General features: G+C 39.2%; 1 protein-coding gene across 11 annotated transcripts in view; it reads right to left on the bottom strand.

Moving 5' to 3' along the window:
• The window catches only part of TRPM3 (transient receptor potential cation channel subfamily M member 3), a 493501-nt gene that overhangs the window by 90955 nt on the left and 377232 nt on the right, over positions 1–25314 (bottom strand). For 7 of the 11 annotated variants that reach the window (XM_072838286.1, XM_072838297.1, XM_072838310.1 and 4 more), the window contains 3 exons: positions 7505–7605; positions 5977–6111; positions 1431–1481 (listed from right to left, as the gene is read on the bottom strand). In XM_072838286.1, coding sequence (XP_072694387.1) covers positions 1431–1481; positions 5977–6111; positions 7505–7605 — 287 coding nt within the window. The remainder of the gene's footprint in view (positions 1–1430; positions 1482–5976; positions 6112–7504; positions 7606–25314) is intronic. The other 4 variants (XM_072838304.1, XM_072838321.1, XM_072838342.1 and 1 more) reach the window with 1 other exon arrangement.

Genomic DNA, 25314 nt, shown 5'->3' with positions numbered 1-25314 from the left:
GGTGGTTGGGTTGGAAGTACAGATGGCACAGCATCTAAGGCTTCATCCACTCACCCAGATGAAAAAAAGCCTTTAGTAAGATCATGTAGAGATGAGAGGAAGGTTCCTAAGAGCCAGCAGAAGGTTTTTTTGTATGTTTTTCGGAGCTTTTATCCATTACTAGCAAAGGTCTAGCTGGTTAATAGAACATTCTAAGCAGCCCCAGGACCTTTACTTGGTCTTTCAAGGGAAAATTAAAAAGTGGCTACAGAATACCTGGGGGAAGTTCTAGACAATGACTCCATATGAGATGAAGGAATTGTACTCTATTTTTGACCTTACTTTGTAGCTATCTCTGAGTATGTGCTACGGGCTTTGGTGAAGAATTGCTACCGTCTGGTGGGTGGGTGTGCCTACATGTGTTGTAGGGGTGGGAAAAGTGCCCCCATCTATTTCCTCCTTTGGAGCTAAAACAACAGTCTCTGGGAATGCTGTCAAAGGTTCAGAATGAAGTTACCTCTGAGAGAGACTGAATGGGGCAAAAGAACCAACAGTTGGCTAGGATTAAACATACTTCCTTGCACCTCACTCTTCTCATCTATAAGTGGGAATCACACTGCATAATAATAATTTTAAAAATACTAATTCTACTTCATAGAATTATCATGAAGATGAAATGAACTGAGATGTACAGAAAGCTTAGGTTAGTGCCATGCACCTGGTCATCCTGGTCATCACTGAAGGTTTGGTACTATTTTGTTGCTGTTAAAAAAGGATCTGAGTTTGAATTCCACCTCTTCCCTAAGCATTATTAATACAGTTCTCACCTCCTTACATTTCAGCCTCGGGATCTGTAACATAGGAATAATTCTCCTTGATCCAAACCTCCTGGCTTTTAATTTTTATTTATTTTTTACCCCATTGGGTTAGATGATAAACGTGAAAAAATATACTGGAAAAAATAAAGTGTTAGAAGAATAGAAGGCACATGTGTGTTTTAGTCTCTGATTCTCCAAGACGTTTTGAGCTATGTTTCCTTCGCTCCGTGTAATGTTAGAAGCGACAGTGACGCGTGGCATCAGGAGCTGGTGCATGAAAATACCTCCTCTGGTTAGTCAGACAACATGGAAAACCAACTCCCCAAACAGTGAGGGGCATATGGAAGAAAACAGGCAATGGCATAAATCCACACAGCATGGGGCAAAGCTATCCAAAAACATTAGGAATTGTGCTCTCCAAAAACATTGTGTCCAATGAAAGCATCTAAAACCACAGCTGCATTGTAAGCAGAGATGTCATCGTTAAAAGGCAACACACACACGCTGCGTCCTGAAATGAGGGGTCTCGCGGGGACAGGAACTCGCTGGCAGCTCATGCAAAACAGAGGCGCTTTCTAATTACAGGAAGCAGTCAAGACAGGGCCTCCGACCTGCAGTCGAGAGGGTTCTTACCTTTTTGACATCCCTGACCAAGTGGTACAATGTATTTGAGGGCCCATGTCTCTGAAAACAATAAAGAAGAATCAAATGGTTTTGCTGGTCAGGGGCTCTCATTGGTAAGGCAGGAAGGATCTGGAAGGAAGGGTTCTGGCCAGTGGAGGGGGTGCAGTTCTTTAAGATGAACCTTGTTCTAGTTGCTCAGTTGTACCTGTCTTTTCTAAACAAACACACTGGCAGATTTTTGGATTGTGGTTCCTCAAGAAAAAGTGTTTGAGGTTCTAGGTTCAAACTTTATAAAGGAGCTTGTCAACTCTGTTGACAACTGGGCCAAAAGATCATTTAAGGGGTTAGTTTTGAGGCAGGGGAGAGACAAAAAGGCCAATTTACAGCACTGGAAATACACTTTGGCACACTGCTGATCACAACTTGTTTATTACCCAGAATGACTGAGAAATTGTCCAAAATGGGTTGGCAAATTTTTCTATAAATGGCCAAAGAGTCAATCTTTTAGACTTTTGAGTCATACAGTTTTCATTACAACTGCTCGACTCTGCCATTATGCAAAAGCAGGCAGAGGCAATATGTAAACAAATGAACCTGCCCATGTTTCAATAAAACTTTACTTATAAACACCAAAAGAGAATCAAATTTCATATAATTTTAATATGTCACAAAATATTCTTCTAGTGATTCCTTCGATCATTAAAAAATGTTTTACAAACACTTTTAGCTTGCAGGCCATTAAAAAACAGGCAGTGGGCTGGATTTGACTCTTGGGTAGCAGTTTGCTCAAAGTTAGTCAAAAGAAAAAGCCACAGGATCTTTGTGGGAAAAGAGAGGCTAATATGAAGTGACGTACCATCCTGTTGTTTTTCAGGAATAGGAATGCTTGATAAAATACAGGATGCCCAGTGCAATTTGACCTTCAGATACATAAGAAATAATTTTTAGTATAAATATATCCTAAATGTTTCATGGGACATGCTCATTTTAGAAATTACTCACTGGCTACTTGGAATTCACATTTAGCTGGGCATCTTGTATTTTTATTTGCAAAATCTGGTGCTCCTACTGGAGAATCTCAAACAGTGATGGCAAATCCTTCAGCGCTGTGGGAACATATTCAGGTATGGAGATAATTCCTGTGTATTTCCTCAGCTATCTGCCCATTCTTGCAACATACTTCTCAGAATTCTTTTTCCTCTGAGAAATGCAGTCTGATATAGGGATTAAACACACAGACTCCAGGATCAGAATGCCTGGCTCCCCACCTGGCTCTGTTGCCTACCGGCTTTGACCACGTGCAAGCTCGTTATTATTACTGAGGCCATTCAAAGTCCCGTAATTCTTCTTGACAGAGGACTCCAGTTGATTTAGGTGATGAAGTCTATTGGCCTTTCTTATAGAATTTTCCTACTGACTTCTTTCCAATCATTGGAATAAATATATTACCTTGATTCTCTAACTGATATGCCAGGAATTAAACTCTGTTTTTTATTTCATTTATTTTCCTGAAAACCCCATTATTCTTTTTTTTCTCTAGTTTTGTTAATAAATAATTGAATAAGACATTGTGTAAGTTGAGGTGTAAAATGAGATTTGTTTATCACAATAACGTTAGTTAACACATCCTTCACTTAACATAATTACAATTTTGTTGTTGTTATGGTGAGGACATTAAAGCTCTAATCTAATGGCAACTTTCAATTATACATTATAGTGTTGTTAACTATAGTCTTCATGCTGTAGGTTAGATCCCTGGAGTTTATTCATCCTGTAACTGAAAGTTTATACTCTTTGACTAGAATCTCCCATTTTTCCCACCCCTCAGCCCCAAATATTTCGAGGATCCTCCACATTGTATTTTTATATCTGGCTCCCTTTTCAAATATTAGTTGACTTTATACATATGTGTTTATTGCTGGGCTTTCAATTCTGTTCTGTTGGTGTTTGTGTCTATTTTTATGCCAGTACCATACTGTCTTGATTACCATAGCTTTGTGAAATAGTTTGAAATCAGGAAAGGTGATGCTTCTACCTTTGTTGTTTCTTAAGATTGCTTTGGATATTCAGGGTCCTTTTTGACTCCATGTGAATTTTAGCTTTTTCTATTTCCATGAAAAAGTGCCATTGGCATTTTAAAAGGGATTGCATTGAATCTATAAAAGGCTTTGGGTGATATGGTCATCTTAACAATATCAATACTTCTAATCCATGAATGTGGGCTATCTGTCCACTTATATCTTCTTTAATTTCTTTAATCAATGTCTTATGATTTTTGCTTAATAAATCTTGTACTTCTTGGTAAAATTTATCCCTAAGTGTTTTATAATTTTTGATGCTATTCTAAATGGGATTGTTTTATTCAGATAGTCCACTGTTAGTGTATGGACATGCAACTGCCTTTCGTATGTTGATTTCATATCATGAAACTCTACTGGATCCATTTATTAGTTCTAACAGGTTTTTTGTTTGTTTGTTTTTGGGTTTGTGTGTGTGTGTGTGTGTGTGTGTGTGTGTGTGTGAAGTCTTAGGGATTTTCTATATACCAGATAAGGTTGTTAGCAAAGACCAGCTTACTTCTTCCTTTCCAAATTGGATGCTTGTTTTTCCCTGTCTCCCTCCCTATTGAGAGGATATGAATTTGTCTCTCATTCTACTAATGTTATGTTCATTTATTGATTTGCACAGATTGAACCATCCTTGCATTTAGGGGTGGAATCCCATTTGGTCATGGTGTATGATCTTTTTAATGGGTTGTTGAGATTATCAAGATATCAAGATTGAGAAATCTTGTACCTATAGTCATCAGGGAGATTGGCTTATAGTTTTATTTTCTTGTAGTGTGTTTATCTGGCTTTAGTGTGAGTACAACTTTGGCCACTTAAAATAGTTTTGGGAGTATTACCCCCTCTTCAAATTTTTTGAAAAGTTGGACAAGAATTGAGGATAATTACTTAAATATTTGGTAGAATTCATCTGTGAATTCTATCCACCTACTCCTGGACTTTTCTTTGTTGGGAGGTTTTTGATTACTAATTCAATCTCCTTACTTGTTATTGGTCTGTTCAAATTTTTCTATTTCTTCATGATTCACATTTGGTTAGTTGCATGTTTCTGAAAATTTATCCATTTCTCCTATAGCTAATTATTGATCTTTTGGTGAGGATAGAAACTGGGGCCTCCTACGCTATTATTTCAGTCTATTATTCTTGCTGAAAGTGTCACTGTGAAAAACCAAGAAAATTTGCAGAGAAAACAGAAATCTGGAGCTACTCTGCTAACCTATCTTCTAGTTCCAGCAGCAAGAACAAGATAGAGCCAGTGTGGTACCACCTAATACCCACTAAGGCTGGGGAGAGGTTAATAAACTCCATCTCATTAGAGCTGTGGGTGGTGGGACAGAGAAGCATTGTGACAAATGAAAGGAAGAATAACCTCTAAGACAGAAGTGTTGGTTCAGTACTGGCTTTCTTCTTTACTTAGGAGTTTTGTGACCTTGAATGAACCAATTCAATTCTTGGCCTTAGTTTTCTAATCTGTAAAACGGAGGAAAACAATACCTACTCTTTCTTTCAATATTCCAAGTAAAAATTTATTGATCTCGTATGTGAATTATATAAAAAATATGTATATACAAAATACTTTACATATTTAATACTGCTTCTAATGTATCATAGGCATTACTTCCCCAAAATGTTAATCACGGCTGGATTGAAAGAATATTTGGGAAATGTGGCAAAGTTGTTTATGTAAGTATACCAGATTATAAGTCTACTGGAGATCCAAAGGGATTTGCCTTTGTGGGATTTGAAAAAATAAGCAGCAAAAGCTATTGAGGTAGGTGCAGAACCTTTGGGAAGCAAGGTTTTTTTTTAACCTTCCTGAATTGTACTCTCCAAGCATCCTGTTCCCTCTTGAGGTTTCCATATCTACTCTTTAAACTTTATTGGATATTAGCATTAGCTCGACCAATGTACTTAACTCACCAAATACTATAAACAACTTCATAAATAGTGGTTTTTCTTTACACTTACTCTTTGGTATCCCTATTAAATGAATTAGCAAATTGTTACAAAACAACACAAGAAATATTTTTGGGTAACTCCAAACAAGGGGTATTTTATATTTTATTCCACTATAGAGGAAAAGGAATGAATGTCATAGCTCTGGGGGTAACAAGATGGTGCAGGATAGTTAATCGGTTTCCTTTGAATTAAATCAATTCTCCTCTGCTGGTTGCTTCAAATACCCTCTGGGCTTAGAGCATAAACTGAGTTCTAATTTTCAGAACTGTGTGGTTTTGTGTAAGAATCTGAGAATGTTAGCTTTTGGTGTGATCATATAACTTTCTGCCTTAGATGCTGACAACTGAGCAGTTAAAACAAGTGGAATCTTGGTGATTTGACATTGTTGTCTACAGGTCTAAGGGAGCATTTGTGAAAAATGATCCATGCATTTGGAGAGGAGGGAAGAGACTCACAGGCATGTTGGGGGCAGGAGAAGGTAAAACAAAAAAAACACAGAGAAAATAAAAAGTGCCTTAGCTTGGTCCTACCGTATTGTACAATTCCTCTAGTCTGGAGATGGTGAGAAAACGGTGCATGCTTACTCCATTCTCTATGAGTAATTTCACAAAATCCACTCTGTCCAGAACTAGGGCATCCAACATGGCTTGCTCCAAAGACCCCACCTGCAAATCAAGTCACTGAGTTAGTCTGCCCCAGATTCTAGGGATGCAGTTCCTTGGTGTTCACCTCAACAGTTTAGAAATGGATGCCTTTGCCATCTGATAAACCTTCAGCATTCCAAGAACATGCTAACAACTCCACTTTTAGGACAGCCACAATCTCTCTTGTGTTTTTGGGCCTGTATTTGCAAATAGAATTCAAAGGTTTCTAGTTCTAAAAGCTATTTCCTCCTTGACTCTTTTGAGAAGTCAAAATAAGAGTCTGAGAAGATGCCGGATATACAAGGATTATCCTTGTGTTCTCTGACCAAACTTCTGCAATAGTAGTGAAGTGCCAAAGTGGATGCTTAGCTGTCCTCCCTTTCATCTTCTCAAGGCTCTGAATTAGACCCCTGGCTACCTTGAAAATAGAGACCCTAGTGAACAGATCAGAAAGTAGGCCCTCCCTTCTTTATTTTAATTAAGTGTTAGATTACCTTGCCTCTGTCTCACCCATTTCTATGCAGAGACCCAGCAACTATTTAGATCCTTTGGTCTGTTTACCAGGGTTTTATTTAATTCATTTCACAAATATTTCCCAGTGTCCAGACTCCTTGACAAATCTTTCCACACTAGCAATCCACTCGCAGCACTAAATAAAGACAGGGGCTTAACCGTAGGTAGAAGCTGTCTGGGGGGAAAGAAAGAAAGGGTTAAATGAGATCTTTCCATGAGGGTATTGCCCTCCAGTTATTCCAGCACAGAAATCAGATTTCAGACTGCTGGCTGCCTCCTAGGGACACACACATAAACCACCCAAGAGTCAATTTTCCAAGTTTTTATTTTTGGTAGTGTCAATTGAGGGAAACAAACCAAGAACAGTTATATAAAGCTTTGTTTCCCTCTGTGTTGTTCTTGGGAATAGGGAGGACCTGTGCTCAGCCACCAGGACCAGATGGTACCTGCATGTGCAAGCCTGCTAATTCTGCGTCCTGAGGTATGACCAAGCCATACGCTAGCGTGGGGCACCGCCACTCAGAGCAACAACCTCAAAGACAACCAGAAACAAACTGCCAGTTCCATTCCTTCCTTCACTTGAATTAATACAGTCTTGTCTTATATATATTTTTTCAGATGTGTGAAAGAAACAGCATCATGTGCAGCTGAAAATTGCCATCAAAGGCCACTCAGAGGTGGGAAGTGTCTGGAATGTTTGCAGTTGTGCTTTGTCCCGTCTTCAACCAGGTGGCAGTGTTTTCCTAAATATGAGAAGGGCTGAACAAGGAGATGGCTACGAGGGATCATTTCCATCCTGGAAAAGAGGCAGCAGTTTCCTGAGCTGCTTTCAGAGACTTCTTAGGCAAATACCCTTGCCCAGGCAAGTGGGCTTTTCCCAGGGTGATGACATATACTCTACCGGCCACTGCTGCCCATAAATAAAGATCTGGCTGCGAGCGATGTCCACTCTGTTCCAGGCTAGAGCTAAGCTCAGCTGGTCTGGCGCCGAGGCATTTGCTCCTGTGTATAGACAAGTAGGAGAAAAAAGTGGGAGACAGAAAGCAACGATCAGTTATTATACCAAGAAGACCTACTCCCCTACTCTCCCATCAACCCCCTTCTTCCTGAAGAGTAGACACAGCTGGACAGCTGGGTTTCTCAGACGTGGCACTATTGGCATTTGGGGCAGGATAATTCTTTACTCTTGGGGGTCGTTCTGTACATTTTAGAGTATTTAGCAGCATCCCTGAATTCAACCCAGTAGATGCCAATGACAGACCCCACTCAGGTCATGACCATCCAGAATGTCTCCAGATATTACCAAATGGTTCCAGGCGGAAGGGAAGAGATAAAACCAGCTCAGTGAAGACCCACTGCTCAACAGCATTGCTAGTCTGAAGCAGCAGCAGCATCTGGGCACTTGTTAGGATTGCAGACCCATAGGCCCCACTCTAGAGCTACTAAATCAGAATCTATATTTTAACAAGATCTCAGATGATTCATGCACACATTCAAGTTTGAGAAGCAGTGCTCTGTAACATGTTTTGTTTCTGCTGGTCAATCACTGGTGCAAAGCATCCTTCAAATTGTATATTACATGGTGCTATGCCCTCATCACCTCATGGGCTGGCTCTGCCGCTCTACTGACAAAGAGTTAAGATCTTTTTTTTTTTTAATTTTATTTATTTATTCATGAGAGACAGAGATTGGGAGAGAGGCAGAGACACAGGCAGAGGAAGAAGCAGGCTCCATGCAGGGAGCCCAAAGTGGGACTCGATCCTGGGTCTCCAGGATCAGGCCCTGGGCTGAAGGCAGCGCTAAACCGCTGAGCCACTGGCGCTGCCCAGAGTTAAGATCTTTTAAGAGAAAGGCAAACAAGTGGCTTAGGTTTTCTTTGGTTTGTGGGCAGAAGCCACTGGAATACATTTTCAGTTTCTCCTTCTTCTCTAGACTCTGTGGCTAGATCTGTGCTGTCCACCTGTGGTTATTTAAATCTAAATTAAATAAAATTAAATAAAACAAAAACTTTATTTATTATTTAAAAAAAAACAAAAACTTTAATTCCTCAGGCACACTGGCCACATTTCAAATGCTCAGTAGCCATATGTGGCTGGCAGCCTTTGAGTTGGGGAGTATAGATTTAGAACAGTTCCATCATCACAGAAAGTTCTATTGGAACAGTGCTGGTCTAGTAGCAATGCATGTGCTGATCAATGATTGATGCATCCTGTCAATAAATGCAACCCACCAAGCAGCTGGGTGTGAGGCTGAGAATGACAGGTGGAAAGAACACTGGGCCCTGAGTCTGCCATTTTGCAGCTGCGTGACTTTGGACCTCTCTCTATTACTGCTCTATCATCTTTTGAAATGGGGACAGTAAGAATTGTCCTGTTTACTGGCTGGGATATGAGACTAGAATGAGATCATATAAATGAATTCACATGTGAACAGGGTTTTGCAGTTAACACCCTTGTTACCCTGACCAGGAGCCATCCCTAAATATTTGCCTGTCTTCATGCTGCTAGATGTCCTACCAGCAGGGGAGCGGGGTACAGAGACAGCATTCTTACCTGCCTCAGATTTTTTGGACATCTAATATGTGCTAGGCAAAATATTAGGCATTTGCACATATTATATGTAATGTCCCAAATAATCCTGGGGAATGGATATTATTGTGTCCGTTTGACAGATGACCATACTGAGGTCCAGAGAGATTAAAAACCAAATCGCTATAACAGAAGGTAAACAGGGGAAGCATTTATCATGACAGGGGTGAGATTCAGCCCCAGTGAGTTTTTCCTTCATTCTATCTCTGCTAATTCTGATGTTTGTCAGGGAAGGAGGGATAGTAAATGCTAGGACTGCCCATTTTTCTGGATTTTTTGGCTGGAGGCTCGGAACCACGAGCTGCAGATAGGGTTGCTGGTGATGAAGCTGTACCAATGATTCGCAAAGTCTGTTGCCCATGACTGAGAAGCTTTTAAAACATCCATAGACCCAGATTGCACCCCCAAACAACTACATCCCTCTGCTTGGTGTGGGAGCCAGGCTCTGATAATTTTTAAGATCTTCAGGTGTTTTCAATGTGCCCAGAGCATGATTCTGTCTTCTGCCTCCCCTTGCCTCTTCCCTTTCCACTCTGAGATATTAAAGTTAAGAATGAGGTGAGCAAAATGCTCTCTAGACAGCACCTCTCCAATTTGGGCATGCATAAGAATAACCTGGAGAGCTTTTTATCTTTTTATTTTAAAATTTTTATCTATTTGAGAGAGAGAAAGAGCATGCACAAACAGGTTAGAATGAGAAGCAGACTCCCCACTGAGCAGGGAGCCCAACTCGGAACTCAATCCCAGTACCCCAAGATTATGACCTGAGCCGAAGGCAGACACTTAACCAACTGAGCCATGCAGTGCCCCTGGAGAGCTTTTAAAAACACATTCTTGAGCCCCAACTCCAGAGAATCAGATTTATTAAGTCTGGTATGGGACTTGAGTTTCTGCATCTCTAATAGGCTCACAGGCGGTGCTGATGCTAATAATCTGAGACCTTCATTTGAATAACAAAGGGCCTAGAGAGCTTTGTGCCACTTTCTCCTTACAGGTCAAAGGGTGATTTTTGATTCTGGTGTCTACACATTGATGGGTTCCATATAAATCACATACTAGTAGTGAATTAATTAGTGTTTGGGATGATGAATATTAATTCAGTTTACACAGGGAGTTTTCTATTAAGCTATTTATCACCTCAAGTGATATCAGAAACTGCAAATTAATACCAGGGTAATGGATGTAAACAAATGATAAATAGGAACATGTCAAAAGGTACAGTCATCATTCTGAAGGAAAGAAAGTGAAGGCTCATTGGGAATGCATTTGAAAAGGTAGAACCTTATACTTTCCTTTGGTTCCCTAGAGGCTCTGTTGGTCATTGCTGACCTGCTGTAATAGTTTAATCATTCCCTTTGCCATTTGAATGACACAAATTTGTATGTCACCCAGTCAATAGTAGCAGCACAAATCTGAACAAGAGGACATAGGAGGAAGCAGCTATTGGGGTCAATGTGAGTTACCTGAACGTAATTACATAAGTGTCAAGTGAAAGCACAAAGCCAGTGAGTCTTGACTTTTCAAAAATTGAAAATACATCACTCAAAAATGATCTTGGGTGACAGTTTGGATCAGAGGTTTTCAAGTAGGCTGTCCAACCATCCCAGCTGCCCCGGATAGTTACTCTGTTAGCACTGAAATGTCCACATCCTGGGGCACCTGGCAGTCCTGCACAAACCTGGATGGCTGTGCCACATGCTCAGTTTGCATGCTGGAATTGCCTGAAGGGCTTGAAATATACTTGTGCTTGGCAGCCATCTCAGAGGTTCTGGTTTCATTGGTCCTGGGCATTGCAGTTTTTAAAAGCTCCCTGAGAGCTTCTAAGAACAAGACATCCTTAACCTCATTTTCACATTAGAATCATAAAGACAAGGTGAAGAGTCTTGAGTCCAGATAATATATATGCATTCGCTTATCCACTTGTTTATTCATTTATTTACACATTTAAAAAATTCAGATTTATGCCTTCTCTTATGGCAGGCACTGCCAGTATGAGGGCCAACATGTGTAAGGCAGTCCTTTGTCCCAAGATTCTTACATTCTAGAGGAAGAGCCAGGTCTGTAATTAAATACACCATTTCATGCAGTCATTCATTTATCTGCTCAATAGATATTGAATACCTTCTATGCCAGGAACTATTTTCAACACTGAACATCCAATGGTGAGTGAGATAGCTAAGGTCACCCTGTGCACAGAGCTTACTACTTTCTTCTAAGCACTCAAAGTGAAGGAATTATGAAACTAAGAAATTGTGTACTTTCTGATTGTGTAAGTGCTATGAAGGAGTAGGGTCATTCCCAAGAAACATGGGACCTATGTCTATAGGAACAATTTGAGTCACTCCAGCTCAATGTGGCAGCACCATTTTGGTTACCCAGTCTCACTTGACCTAGTCAGCCGGCGTGATCTGCCTGCCACGTTGCCCTCCTGAGACCAGGGCTGGATATGAAGCCATTGGATAACCTCTAGGTACAAGTCTGGGTGTCCTTTAGGGCATCTAATTGGCCCTGTGAGAGAAATAGAGGGTTGGAACATACCCTGAAGTATTGACATGGGTCTGGGGTCCATGAAGTTCCTGGTTTGGGCTAACGGTACATTACCCACATGCCACTGTGGCCCTGGATGATGCCAGATGCCAAGTGGGCATGGAGAAGACCTTTTAAAGCACTGGTGTATTGGGGGTACTAATAATAATCTAGGTGATGATAGAGCTGCTGTTAGGATGAATGAACAGGAGACCTTTCTGAGAGTAGCACTTGAACGCGGGGGGGAGGGGGACCTAAATGATTAGAAAAAGACATCATGTGAAGAACTGGGCAGGGGGTGGGGGTTTGGGGGGAATTCTAGGAAGAGGGAGCATCAAATATTAAGGCCCTGATGTGGGAATGAATACAAGTAGGTATAAGATATAAAAAATATGGTTTTAAGATTTCCTCTTTCTGCAGGAGGTCAGGGAAGATTTAAGTGCATATATAATGGTTTTAAGGGAGAGATTAGTTCACTAGAGAAATGAGATGAAGAAAGGCATTGTGGCAAAAGGAACAGCCTATGCAAAGATTGGGAGGGTTGAATAGCCCTGTGAATTTGGGAAATTCATGGGAAGACACTGAGGGAGATTCAGTACTTGAGGTATATGTGAAAGGAAGCAGAGAGAGATGAAGCCAGAATGGGAGGACTTGTGCATGATGTTGGAGGAGCTTTCCTTTATTCTGAAGACAGAAGGAAACCATTGGAAAACCTTATTTCAGAAATAATTTAGTCAGATCCATGTCTTAGAAAAATTCCTTGGGCAGCAGTGTGAAGGATAGATTGGAAGGGACATTGGACTGAGGGAGAAAGAGCAATAAGGAAAGTTTTGCAATATTCTAGGAAAGGGATAATGATCTAAAGGAGTTGCTTGGACAAGGGATATTTAGAAAGCACGATTGGTAGCTTTGGGTAAGATATTTGAAGTGGGGAGCAAGAGAAGTTAAAAGTAGTCCTCTAATCTCTAACTTGGGAGCCCAGATATAGAATGACCAACTGAGATTTGCAAGTGCAAGATAAAAAAAAGGGGGGGACGACAAAATTGCATTCTTGGATAAGGGTTAGGTCTGTAAACAGATGTGGAAAATATTAGCATTAAGGTGATAAGAAGAGAGAAGAGGATGGATCATTGAATAGCACCAATATTTAAAGTCTATGAAAGTAAGGCAAATCTTTAGAAAGAAATCACACACACACACACACACACACACACACACACACACACAACAGAGAGAATCTGGAGATCATGATGCCCTAAACTATGGGAAGGGAGAATTCAAAGAATAAGGGGGTGATCAGTAGGATTAAAGCTGCAAAGAGGGCAAGTAAAAAAGATAGACTTTTAAAAAATATTTATCTATTTATTTTAGAGAGCATGGAGGCAGGGGAGGGGCAGAGGCAAGAGCAAGAGAGAGACTCTCAAGCTCCCACTGAATGTGGAGCCCAACACAGAACTTGATCTCAAGACCCTGAGATCATGACCTGAACCAAAATCAAGAGTTGGATACTTAACTGACTCAGCTATCCTGGTGCTCCATTGGCCTTCCTTCTTCACAACTCTTTTTACTACAAGGCACCACTCAAGTGTCTATTGGTTTATTATTTATTTCCTTCTCCAGAAGGTAAACCTTGAGAGGCCAGGGGGTTAGTCTACTTTATTCACTATTGTATTCTTAGACTCTAGAACAGTGCTTGATACATAATAGGTACTTAGTAACCATTTGTTGAATGAATGACTGAACTTCAAAATGTGCATTGGATTTGGCAATTAAGAAGTCTTTGATGATATTAGCATGTGCAACTTTAGTAGAGCATGGAGACAGAAGCATATCTGCAATCTCTTCCCTCAAGGAAAATGCAATCTAATAAGAATGGATGTGGGATGAGATAAAGGGAGAGCTGTGACAAGTATACAAATGACGATATCAAAGAGCAAAGTGGTAAGAGGCTGTATGCATGGAAGCTCAGAGCACTCCCTTGTCAGTTAAGTCACTTTGAGGAGGAAGTCGAATTTGATTATAGAAGAGAAGAATGGTGGAGATTTGAACAAATGGAATGTGTGGTAGGCTGGATAATGCCCCCAACTCTCAAAAAGATGTGCATGTCCTGGATCCTGGGAACCAGTGAAGATGTTACTTAATATGGCAAAGGGATGTCAAAGACACAATTAAAGTGAAGAATTTTGAGATGAGGATATACTGGCTTATCTGGTGGGCTCAATGCAATATAATCACAAGGGTCCTTAGAAGGGGGAGGCAGGGGACTCCAAGTAGTGGTAGGACATGTGAAGATGAAAGCATCAGTTGGACCAATGCAAGAAAGGAACCCAAGTCAAGGAATGTGGGCAACCTCCAGAAGCTGAAAAAGGCAAGGAAGTGATTCTCCCCTGAAACTCTCAGAAGGAACATAACCCAGCTGATCCCTTAATTTTAGGCTTCCAGCCTCCAAAATGATAAGAGAATGAATTTTTGTTCTTTTAAGCCATTAAGTGTGTGGTAATTTATTATGATAGTAAAATACAACTAACACTACTAGCCAATAGTAAAAATACTATTGTAGGTAAACCATCAAGATAAGAAGGTAAAATGGAGTTAATGGACCAAGAATACTTCATACGTTGGCTGTAGTGCAGAGCAGGATTCTCAAACTTCAATGTATGTGTGATTCATCTGGGAATCTTGCTTCAGCAGTCACTCTGATTTGGCTGGTCTGGAGTGGGACTCCTAATTCTATTTCTTTAGACAGCACTCATTACCACTGTGAGCAATGATGAATGTTGTTTGCATACTTTCTCTTCCTCTTCTCTCCTGAGAAGCTTCCACCATTGAACTTTAGAATATACCATTACATGTTTAGTGTTTTATTTGGTTCCTTCCATTAAATATTCTTACATTTCTACTACTACTACTGTTTGAATTGTCAGTCTTACATTCCTTATTTTAGGAGGCGAAAGGTACAGATATTATAATGAGTCAAAAAGCCTACTACCTCTCCCTCCAACCTTCTCTTAGCTTCTTTTCATTGCTGTGTTATTTCTACCTTGGAAGGCAGGTAATGTTTACATTCATTTCTGTTACTCCATGTCTCATTTTTGTTTTTTGTTTTTTTTTGTTTTTATTATTATTATTATTTTTTATTTTTTTATTGGAGTTCAATTTGCCAACATATAGCATAACACCCAGTGCTCATCCCATTAAGTGCCCCCCTCAGTACCATTTTGTTTGTATCTTAGTTCTGTTAGCTTCTAGTATCAGTGCTTACACTTAGTGATTTTGCCAGAATGTTACCCAAGCATCTCCTGGTTAGTCAAGTTGTATCTTCTCTAGTAGCTTTTCCAAGAGGAACTCATGAGAACAATATTATCAGAATTCTAGAATGTTCTAAGCTGCTTTTTTTAGTAGTCTTTATAGTTGAATGACATGGGCTCAATATAAAAATCTGTTGCTCTATTATCTCCTGGCATTGAATGTTACTGTAAGAAAGTTTGTAGCCAACTTGATTTTTAATCTCATGAAAGACTTGATCATTTTGCCTGGTGGCCCAAAGTAGTCTTTATTTTTCATTGAGTTTCAGTAACTTTATTAGGATGTGTCTAGGTGTTGAGGATCCCAAATCAGTTTAACCTGGCACAAGGTAGCCCTTTCAATATCTAGCTCAAAGTCTCAAAATTTGTTTAACAAAAAAAATTCTTTTTTTTATAAATTTATTTTTTATTGGTCTTCAATTTCCCAACATATAGAATAACACCCAGTGCTCATCCCATCAAGTGCCCCCCTCAGTGCCTGTCACCTAGTCACCCCCACTCCCCGCCCACCTCCCCTTCCACCACCTCTAGTTCGTTTCCCAGAGTTAGGAGTCTCTCATGTTCTGTCTCCCTTTCTGATATTTCCCACTCATTTTTTCTCCTTTCCGCTTTAATCCCTTTCACTATTTTTTATAACAAAAAAAATTCTTAAATTATATTTTAAAGTATGTGTTCTGATCCATTATTTTGGTTTACTTCTTTGGAGATACCAGTTATGCTTATGTTGGATCTCCATTTTCTGTCTTCTATAAATATAATTTCTCATTAATTCTAATGATCTATTTCCATTTCATTTATTTCTGTTCTCATTCCTCATTTCTATCCTTTGTGTCTTGCTCTGTTTTTCATGATGCATATTTGATCTTGCACCCTTTCTCAAGTCTGCAGTTCTGTGCTGATTTCATATTCTCGACTTTATTCCCAAGTGCTATGCACATTATATCTCCTCTTGCTGCCTCACCTACTCTTACCTGAGTTTTGGTATTCCAACTTGGAAGTATTTCTTCACAAATAGAGTACTTCACTGAGATTTAATTTTTTTTTAAAGTTCATGGTAAAATATTTATTCATAACATTCATCTGTTCTCTGGAATACTTTTACAGATATTCTTCTGTGCATACGTTTTGCCCTTTTTTCTTTCTTTCTTTTTTTTTAAGAATGTATCTATATGCTAATTGCTTTTTTATTATTTATCATCTAGCGAGTTGGGTTATAATGGGCCCAGAGTAGCATTCCAGGCTACTTATTATTCACAACTGGAAGGTTTTCTTCTCAGCTACCACAAAGATAAGCTCCCTGATACAAACATGACTTATCTGCATAATTCTAGAGCCCACCACCTCTATATCTGTGTACTAAGTCAGGATTGGGGGCACCATCGAACTCACTCTCGTTCTTGCACATGCTGTTCCAGGTAAAGGAGAGAACTTTGCACCTTTGGGCATTCCTTGCATCTAGAATTACATTTTGGTGCTTTCTGAGAATTGCCACTGCCAGTTTTTCCTCTCCTCAGCTTTTACTCTTTCCTCCCACAGATCTCTTGCATTTACACATATTTTGGAATATTTCCCAGTTTTGTCAAGATAAAGTTTCCTTGTTTTTTGCCTTCCCCTTTCATTATTGATTTTTTGAAGGTTTCTAGAAGAAGAGACTAATGAATTTGTGTTGCCATGTTTGCACTGGATGTCCCAAAGGATTCTGTAGGTAGAATAGTGTTTTTGATCAGATCTTTTCATTACTATTCAAAGTATTAAGGATGGATAGGGATATATGCTCAATAAGAATCAGGAAGATCTCATAAGAAGCCATTGCAATTAATCAGGTCCAAAGTCCTGATTGGTGCTGAATGAGGAGAAAAAAGAAGGAATAGACATATGAGATATTATGGTGGCAAAAATGGCCAGAATTAGTAAGAATTTGCTTGAAAAAAAAGAGGAAAAAATGTGGTGGAGTTTTGGAGCCTGGAGAACTCCATGGATAGGGTCTGTATGGACATAACTGGGAAAATTGGGTAGAAATCAGCTTTTTTGGGAAAAGATGACTTTTTAAAAATATATGTATATTTAAAGACAATTAATTTGATTGAATTTGGGGTGCAAAGTGACACCCAAGAGAGTTGTCCAGTAGGCAGTTAGAAAAGGGGGCAGGGAGGGAGGCTGGAGGTCATTCATGGACACATGATATTAAACCCATGGAGTTTTATAATCATAATCTTGACAGAAGGCAGAATGGAGAAGTAAGAGGATCTGGTGGAGACAAAGGAGTGGCTAGAAGTGTAGAACACTCCATATCTCTGACACCGAGGAAAGGTAAAAATAAATACAATTACCATCATTTATTGAAAGCCAATCATATACTAGGCATTTTACATTTATTATCTCATTTAATACTCACAAAGCCCCTGTACAGTGAATATCTTTATCCCCACTTTGAAGATCAGAAAATAGAGGGTCAGTGAGATGGAGTAATTTGTAGAACCAGGTTTTAAGCTGAGGTCTTCCCTCAGGGTAAAAAAGAACTGTGGTAAGAAGTAAAGTTAACACTGTCAGAAGTTATTGGATGTTCATGAATAATAATAATCATTGGGGTGAGAAGAGTATTTGGGGTTTTCAGGAATACTGATTCCTGTGTGAGGAAACTGGATGGGGTAGAATGGGGAATGTGAAAATTTGCAGTGTGGACCAGTGATCCCAGAATTCAGAGCAGGTGGAGGGAAAGGACAGTTGGTGGAAAGGCAGGTCAGCTTTCAGAGCTGGATCATCAAGAGAAGAAAAGTTAGACACTTCCTTGAGGGTCCTGGGGGTTGGGGGCCAAGGTCTCTGCAGGTGACAAGGAACCTGGATGCATTGAGGGCAGAAGCAACAGAGTCCTAGGGGAGGGAGGCAAGAGCAAGTACATGGTAGATGGGATCCTGCAGCATGGAGGCCAGAGAGCAGCCCATCAGCAAAGAAGAGATGGCATCGGGGTGAGGAGGAAAAGCAATGAGGTTGAGTGGAGAAACTAATATTCATGAGTAGGGAAAAAGGGAGCTTGGATGAAGCTAAATATTGACAGTGAAATAAGAGGGGATACCGCTTGCTGAGAGTGAGAGGCAGTGAGGAGTTGAAGAGAAAGTTGGAATGTGGAGAATGTGCCAGTCTGAGGCTTTGAGAAGGAGGGGGTTTGGGTGCAGAGTTAAGGCCCACTTGCTTGTAGTAAGACATCCCAGATATGTCATGGTACCAATGGCACGTATTGCAGGGAATGTTTGCTTATTTAGGGACCTGTGATTCCGTGTTTGAAGAAATATTTTTGTTTATTTTTATTTTTTAATACTCTGAAGGTCACTAAATACTTCAGTGGCTTGTAAATGGAGTTGTGGGCTCCCTTTGGGAGAGTTGCTAAATAAAAATGTCAGGGGTCTCATCCTACCTTGATGGTTCAAGTATGGTCCTGCTTGATGGGGCAATGAAGGGGGCAGGATTTGCAGACCCTGCAATGTCTTTAGTGGTGCCATCATGTGTGATACACAGGATGATACCACCCATCTCTATCTTAGTTGAAAAACATTTCTTCTTGTTGAGGTCTTTGGACCTTTCCATGTTTTATCTGAGGAATCTTGTCTGGATTGAACATGCGGGATTCTATTCATTTCCATCAATTTATTTGTAGATGTTGTGCCGAAATGTGATAGGATCTTAGTCAATGAAAATTGAACGATCCATTCATTTAAAGATATCATTCTTTACCTATATGAAAACTACAAAAGTGTTAGGAAACTAGCGGAGAGACCCTGTCATGTGACTGGGTTGCTAGGCTACACCTGCAGTAGTCTCCCAGAGCAGAGTCACCCACCTACCCTGGTGAGGCTTTCTCAGGAAGGCGGCTGCTACATCGAGAAAAACCAAATTAAAGACTTGAAACGTGCACATAAAAAAGTAGATGAGGTCTGTGTATAATTTATTCTTTGCTCTATTTTCTTGCCCTGAATGATAACTATCTTCTTTTGGTAAAAATAACTCTAGGTAGATTCCCAGGAGGAAGTTAAAAGGAATCAGGAAAAATTGGATTAACTTTAGCTAGAAGAAATTCACATTTGGTTTGTAAGAGACAAAACAGGCAGCTGAGTGAAAGAGCCCTTTGCAGGAAGATAAGGTTTTCTTTTTCGGTTTATCTTTAGTGAATAAGATAATAAAACTAATATTTCTGTCATGTTTAGCTGTGGCAGGCACTGCTTCTAAGTGTTCACGTATCACATTTTCACAACAAACTATGAGGTGCCATTTTCCCCATTTTACAGACAGGAAACTGAGGCATGAAAACTTGTCCAAGGTAAAGTAGCCAGGAAGTGCCAGAGGCAAGTTTCAAATGCAGGCAGGCTGATTTTAAAGCTAACTATTATTTTTCTTTTTTTAATTTATAGGAACTTAGAAAACTTTATTGAACTCATGATACAAAGGGAATTAGGCAGACAGGCTTTTGTCTTCTTGATCATAAACAACCCACATTGCATGAGCGAAGGGAGCCACAATACTTTCTAAGGCTCTATCATTAGGGCCAGAATCGCTAAAATGGTATCTAAAATTCACTCATCAGCTTCTTTAATTTTTTAAATTTATTTTTGTAAAGATTTTATTTATTTATTCAGGAGAGACACACAGAGAGAGGCAGAGACGTAGGCAGAGGGAGAAGCAGGCTCCCTGAGGGATTATACCCTGAGCTGAAGGCAGAGGCTCAATCACTGAGCCACCCAGGTGCCCCTAATTTTATTTTTATTTTTATTTTTTTGTCAGTCAACCCATTTAGGCTTGGAGATTTATTTATCTGGTTTTATTATTTAAAAATTTTTTATAAGTGCATCTAAAATAGGATGCAGTTCAAAAGGTACAGTTTGTGAATATACTTTAAGAAGTTATTGATTGGATACAATGATGCACATCTGTATGGACAAAATGAGCCCTGCCTGGATATTCTTACATTTTGTTTATTTGAAGGCTCAGATTTTCAGGATTAGTAAGATTTTTATTACGTTTCTAAACTTGAAGAAGTTTAAAGTGGGAATGCAAAGTGGTGCAGCCACTGTGGAAAACTGTATGGAGGTTCCTCAAAAAATTAAAAATAGAACTAGCCTATGATCCAATCATACTATTGGGTATTTACCCAAATAATACAAAAACACTAATTGAAAGGACACATGCTCCCCTATATTTATTGCAGCTTATGTGCAGTAGCCAAATTATGGAAGGAGCTCAAGTGTCCATTGATAGATGAATGGATAAAGAAAGGTGGTGTGTATATAATGCAATATTACTCAGCCATAAAAAAGAATAAAATCTTGCCATTTGCAATGACAAGGATGGATCTAGAGGGTATAACACTAAGTGAAATAAGCCAGTCAGGGAAAGACAAATACCATATGGTTTCAATCATATGTGGAATTTAAGGATTAATAAGATTTTTTTTGAAGTATCTATTTTATTTTATGTTTTGGTATCTTCTTAATTTTAAATTCCTCCAGGAAAGTAATTGGCATACTATTTATTTGTTTTTCTTTAGGCTGTTTATTTGACATCACAGGTTGGCACTCCAAACTGTAGAGGGGCATTTGAAATGTTGCCTTTATAATAAAATTTCCCCTGCAACAGGGAGTCCCCTTGGTTTGCACCTTTTTAGCTTTTTCTTTAGTTTTCATTATGATGTGTACTTCTGCCATATTTTAAGACTTTGAAGATGTGTACAACTTAAGTGAATGCCTTGTGCATTAGCAGGTGTACTGGCGATTAGGGCATTTACTTCTGATGTTAAGACTGACACACAGTGGCCTCTAGGAGATTTGAATCAGTTAGTAGCCTGGTGGCAGGCCCTTCCTGGTTCAATTCTGACCTGTGTCAGGTTACCCTTTATAGGGGAGGGGTGGAGTAAATGTTAATAAAGTAGGAGCCATAAGGACTTTTTGGGTGGAAGAGAAAGGGCGCTGAGCTTGTTTATTCCCTGTCGGGGTTTAGGAACATTACTTATCCTCTCTAAGATTTAGCTGCTTCTTATTAAAAAATGAGGTCAATAATATCTCCATCAGGGGATTGCTTGGAAGGTGAAATAGAAAAGTAGATGGAAAAACTGCTTTGTCAAATTAAAGCACTCTGCAAATATTTTTAGTATCTTACATATTCCCAACAATAAATTGGCCAGGTTAATGATAATTTAATAAATTGATCCAGTTGTAATGCCATCGCAGACAGGCAGCTGCTCCAGATTGCAGTTTCTACTGTGGCCGATGCGACTGATTACGTGTCATTGAATTTTCATAAAAGGGATATTTCCTGTGTAGTAAAGCAGTCACCCTCAGAATTAAGTACTGACACTCCCTAAATTACCCAGGGCTGATGCGCAGGTCAGAATTGCTGATAGGCTTGGGGAGCGGTCCTCTGATAGAGCTTGGGGAATCAATCAAAGGCTACCTGCCCCTGAGGTTTTCTTTTTTGACACTCCCTCAAGTGAGCTGAAGCTCTAGGTGCCGAATTTAAACAAGAAGAGGTAGCTCTGTTACAGCTCAGCAGGAGGCGGAGTTTAGAGAGGAATGATCTCTTTGAATTGTAAGACTGTGATTGTTTTGCAGGGATGTAAATTAAGGAGACTGGTATGTAGCGCCTCTGTGCCTGGGCAGCCCAAGCCCTGGATGCTAGGTGTTTTCCATATAATCTATAACCACATTCAATTAGGAAAGTGCCTCTGCTCCACCAACCCCACTGGGCTGCCTGGTGTAACCATGACGAGGCACTTGCTGCAGCCTTCTGAGGAGTTCCTGCACCGTCTCTGGCCCCTCAGAGGTGAGCTAAGGCTCTGTGAGGGTCTGCAGTCCCTCCTCTCACCCTTGCTCCCTGCCTGGAATAAGAGCTGAACTCTTTTTGCCCTGGGTCCCTCCATTTCCTAGACACTGGATCTAGCGGTGGGCGGAGGTGGTGGTGATTGAACTTTGTTTTGTTGGTCTCTAATTTTTGGGTCTGGGTTTTCTGTATCAGGTCTCACTCACTTGGAAAAACTGTTAGTTTCATTTCAGACTTTGATGGGCCAACACTGCATAAAAACCTTACAAAGTCAGGTTGTCTATGTGATGACATTTGCCAAGAGTTGCTGCAGGAAATATCGCTACTGTTTCTTTGTATCCTAATAACATATGCAAGCAAAAAGGACAAATGAAATTATATGGCTTATGATTAATAACATGGTGGAGCACCGCGCTATTTCCTTCTTTTTTGCCAACCTAGCTAAATGGATGAGTCCTCTTTACTGTGTGCCCTTTCTGCAATAAAAGAAGCCAGTACTTCACAAAGTCTCCCATTAACATGTTAAAAAAAACAACTTTATAAAAGTGTCCCTGTATTATGTGCAATATGCAAAACCGGGAAACATTATCAACTTAAGACAGAGGCAATACAAGAAAAAAAAAAACCTCTACTGGGTGATCCTGCTTGCTTGTGATATGACAAAAATGAATTCATTTACATGGCTGAGTAAGTAAAATATTTGCATCTTCCATATTGTGATTTTTAGCAGGATTATATAGAAATGTATCCCCTGGAGTTCTGGCACATTTTCTGGAATTATTGCATTGATGATGTCCTATCTTCTGTTGTCTCTTCCATTGTCCTTTACTCATTCTGTGCCTTTCGTTGAGAGCCAGGTAATCCATTGTGCACCTCATTTTTACTGAGATTATACATGCACAGATTTTAGAGTCATCTATTCCTACAAGATTTATCATAAAATCACAAATCTCATCATCCAATGTCTCTTTACCCAGAGGCAACCACTTCTTCTTGTAGCTGATTATTTTGGTCCTCCATGGTGGCTAGTCTTTAAAGGTAGCTTCTAAGGGACTATCTCCCAGCGTTCACACTTTATCTGGCCTGGTCTTGTGACTTGCGTTAGCCCATGGAATGCAGCAGAAGCCACACTATGCTGATTCCAGGCTTGAGTCTTAGGAAAAAGGTCTGATAGCTCCTGCTTTGGCCTCCTATGGCTGGTGCAGAACTGTCTCCCTGTGTCATCATCCAGGGAGAGCCAACACTTCTCTCTGTGATAGAGCTCCCACTTTCCGTGTTCCGTGTTTTCTGTTTCTGTTGTTGTTTGTTTTGGGGGGTGCTTATCTTTCAATAATTTCCAAAGAAATAGTTCATGGGTAGTAAATGTTTGGATAACTCATGTCTGACAATGTTCTAGGCTACACTTGCAAGTGGCTGGTAGATTAGGCATAGAATTCTAGATTGCAAATAAATATTCTTCAGAATTTTTAAGGCATTGCACTACAGCTTTCTACATTGTTGTTTAGAAATCTAAAGCATTTTGGCTACTTTGCATGAGAACTGTTTTTCTCCTTGGAAGCTCATAGGAGAATTTTATGTATGTAATATTTATGATACCATATAATATTTTGCGATATAATTTATAAACTATGTAAATACTATCATATTAAAATATATTAAATATAATTTATACATCTATCTATAATATATATCATATAAAATATATATGGCTTAATATATAATATATAGCTTAACGTATTATATTAATACATAATATAATATATTCAATATTTTAATTATTATATATAATATAATACACTAATATAATGTATATATTTGGTTTCCCATGTTCTATAATATTATGATACAACTTGACAGGGGTTTATTTTCACCCACTGTGTCGGGCACTCAGTGGGAGCTTGTAATCTAGAAGTGTGTGTTTTAGAGTTCTGGGACATTTTCTGGAATTATTGCATTGATGATTATATATCCATATACATTTTCATATAGACATTCATATATATCCATAGATATTCATATATATCCATATATATTCACATAAATTCATATATTCAGATATATTCACATGTATTCATATATATTCACATATATTCATACATATTCACATATATTCATATATGTGTATATATATATATACACACACACATATATATAATGTCTACCATATGTCAAGCATTTTTTTGGGTGTTAGGATGCAAAGGCAAAGAAGACATTTTCTTCCAGAAACTTCTTACGGAAGATGAGTTTGTAATCGAGAATGATAACACTTCCTAGTTTACCTGGACATTCTAATAAACCAGTTTACCTGGTTTATTCTAGTTTTTCTGGCATAATTGTCCCAATACTTCTTACTTTCATCACTAAGAAAGTCTCAGTTTAGGGATAAATTATCTAGTAACCACTTTACAGAGTTGTTGCAAAGATTAGATGATGAAATTTATGTGAATATGCTTTGTGAATTGTAAAACATACACATAACAGGATGAAAAAATTAGCATTCTTTTATCACATTCTCCAACTGAGACAAACAAAAATGTCTAAAGTTGCTACCTACCTTGCTGTCTGCATTATTGCTCTAAGATCTACTTGGATTTGTAAGAAAATAAACTCGCCAGAAAATTAATTTCATTTTAAGGCAGCTTAGCATGTTCTCAACCATTTTCAAGAGGAAACTAATTTTTATGGATCTATTTTGGATCTTTACACGTATGCTTGAGGTTTATATATTGGTTGCTTGTTGTTTTCAGGTGATTCAAATTTAACATTTTTTATGCTCTGTTGGGTTTTGGACATGGGGGCGTGCCAGTTCCCTAGCAATTTTTAGGGTCTATGTGAGAAGGGAAAAGGTATAAAAATACTAGTTGTTAAATGTTTACCATAAAGAAGGCAGAGTGCCTGTCCTCAACGAGCTTCCAATGTCACCATCTCAAGTGTCCCTTATATCCTCCCACATGACAGAGCTCTGGTTTTCTTTCACACAGGGAAGGGAACTGAGGCACATATATAGAGGTTAAGTAACCTCCTTAATGAATACCACAGCCAAGAAAGAAGTAGAATCTAAATATATACCTAATCTGATTTTAAAGCCGGTTGATCATTTCTTCATGACTTTAACAATAGTTTTTGAGGGGCAACTGGATGGCTCAGTGGTCGAGCATCTGCTCAGGTCGAGTATCTTCTCCCTCTGCCTATGTCTCTGCCTCTCTCTCTATAACTCTCATGAATAAATAAATAAAATCTTAAAAAAATGATGATTGTTTTTGAATACTGATGACGTGGTAGGCACTGTGTTTGTGTGCAGATGGCAGTGAGTAAAACAGAGGTGGTCTTTGTCCTCATTTCTAGCTTAGCATCATCATCATCAGTCAGTCCATCATTTATTAAATAGATTTTTTTTCCAGATACTGGGTTAAATGCTTTACTTGGATTATTGGCTACAATGGTTACAAAGGCTATGAGAGAGATATTATAATCGTCTGGGCTTTACA

Source organism: Canis lupus, chromosome 1 (genome assembly GCF_048164855.1).
Source record: "Canis lupus baileyi chromosome 1, mCanLup2.hap1, whole genome shotgun sequence".
In the NCBI taxonomy this organism is placed as follows: domain Eukaryota; kingdom Metazoa; phylum Chordata; class Mammalia; order Carnivora; family Canidae; genus Canis; species Canis lupus.
Note: the sequence above shows the minus strand (reverse complement) of the source record. Positions and strands in the feature narration are given on the sequence as shown.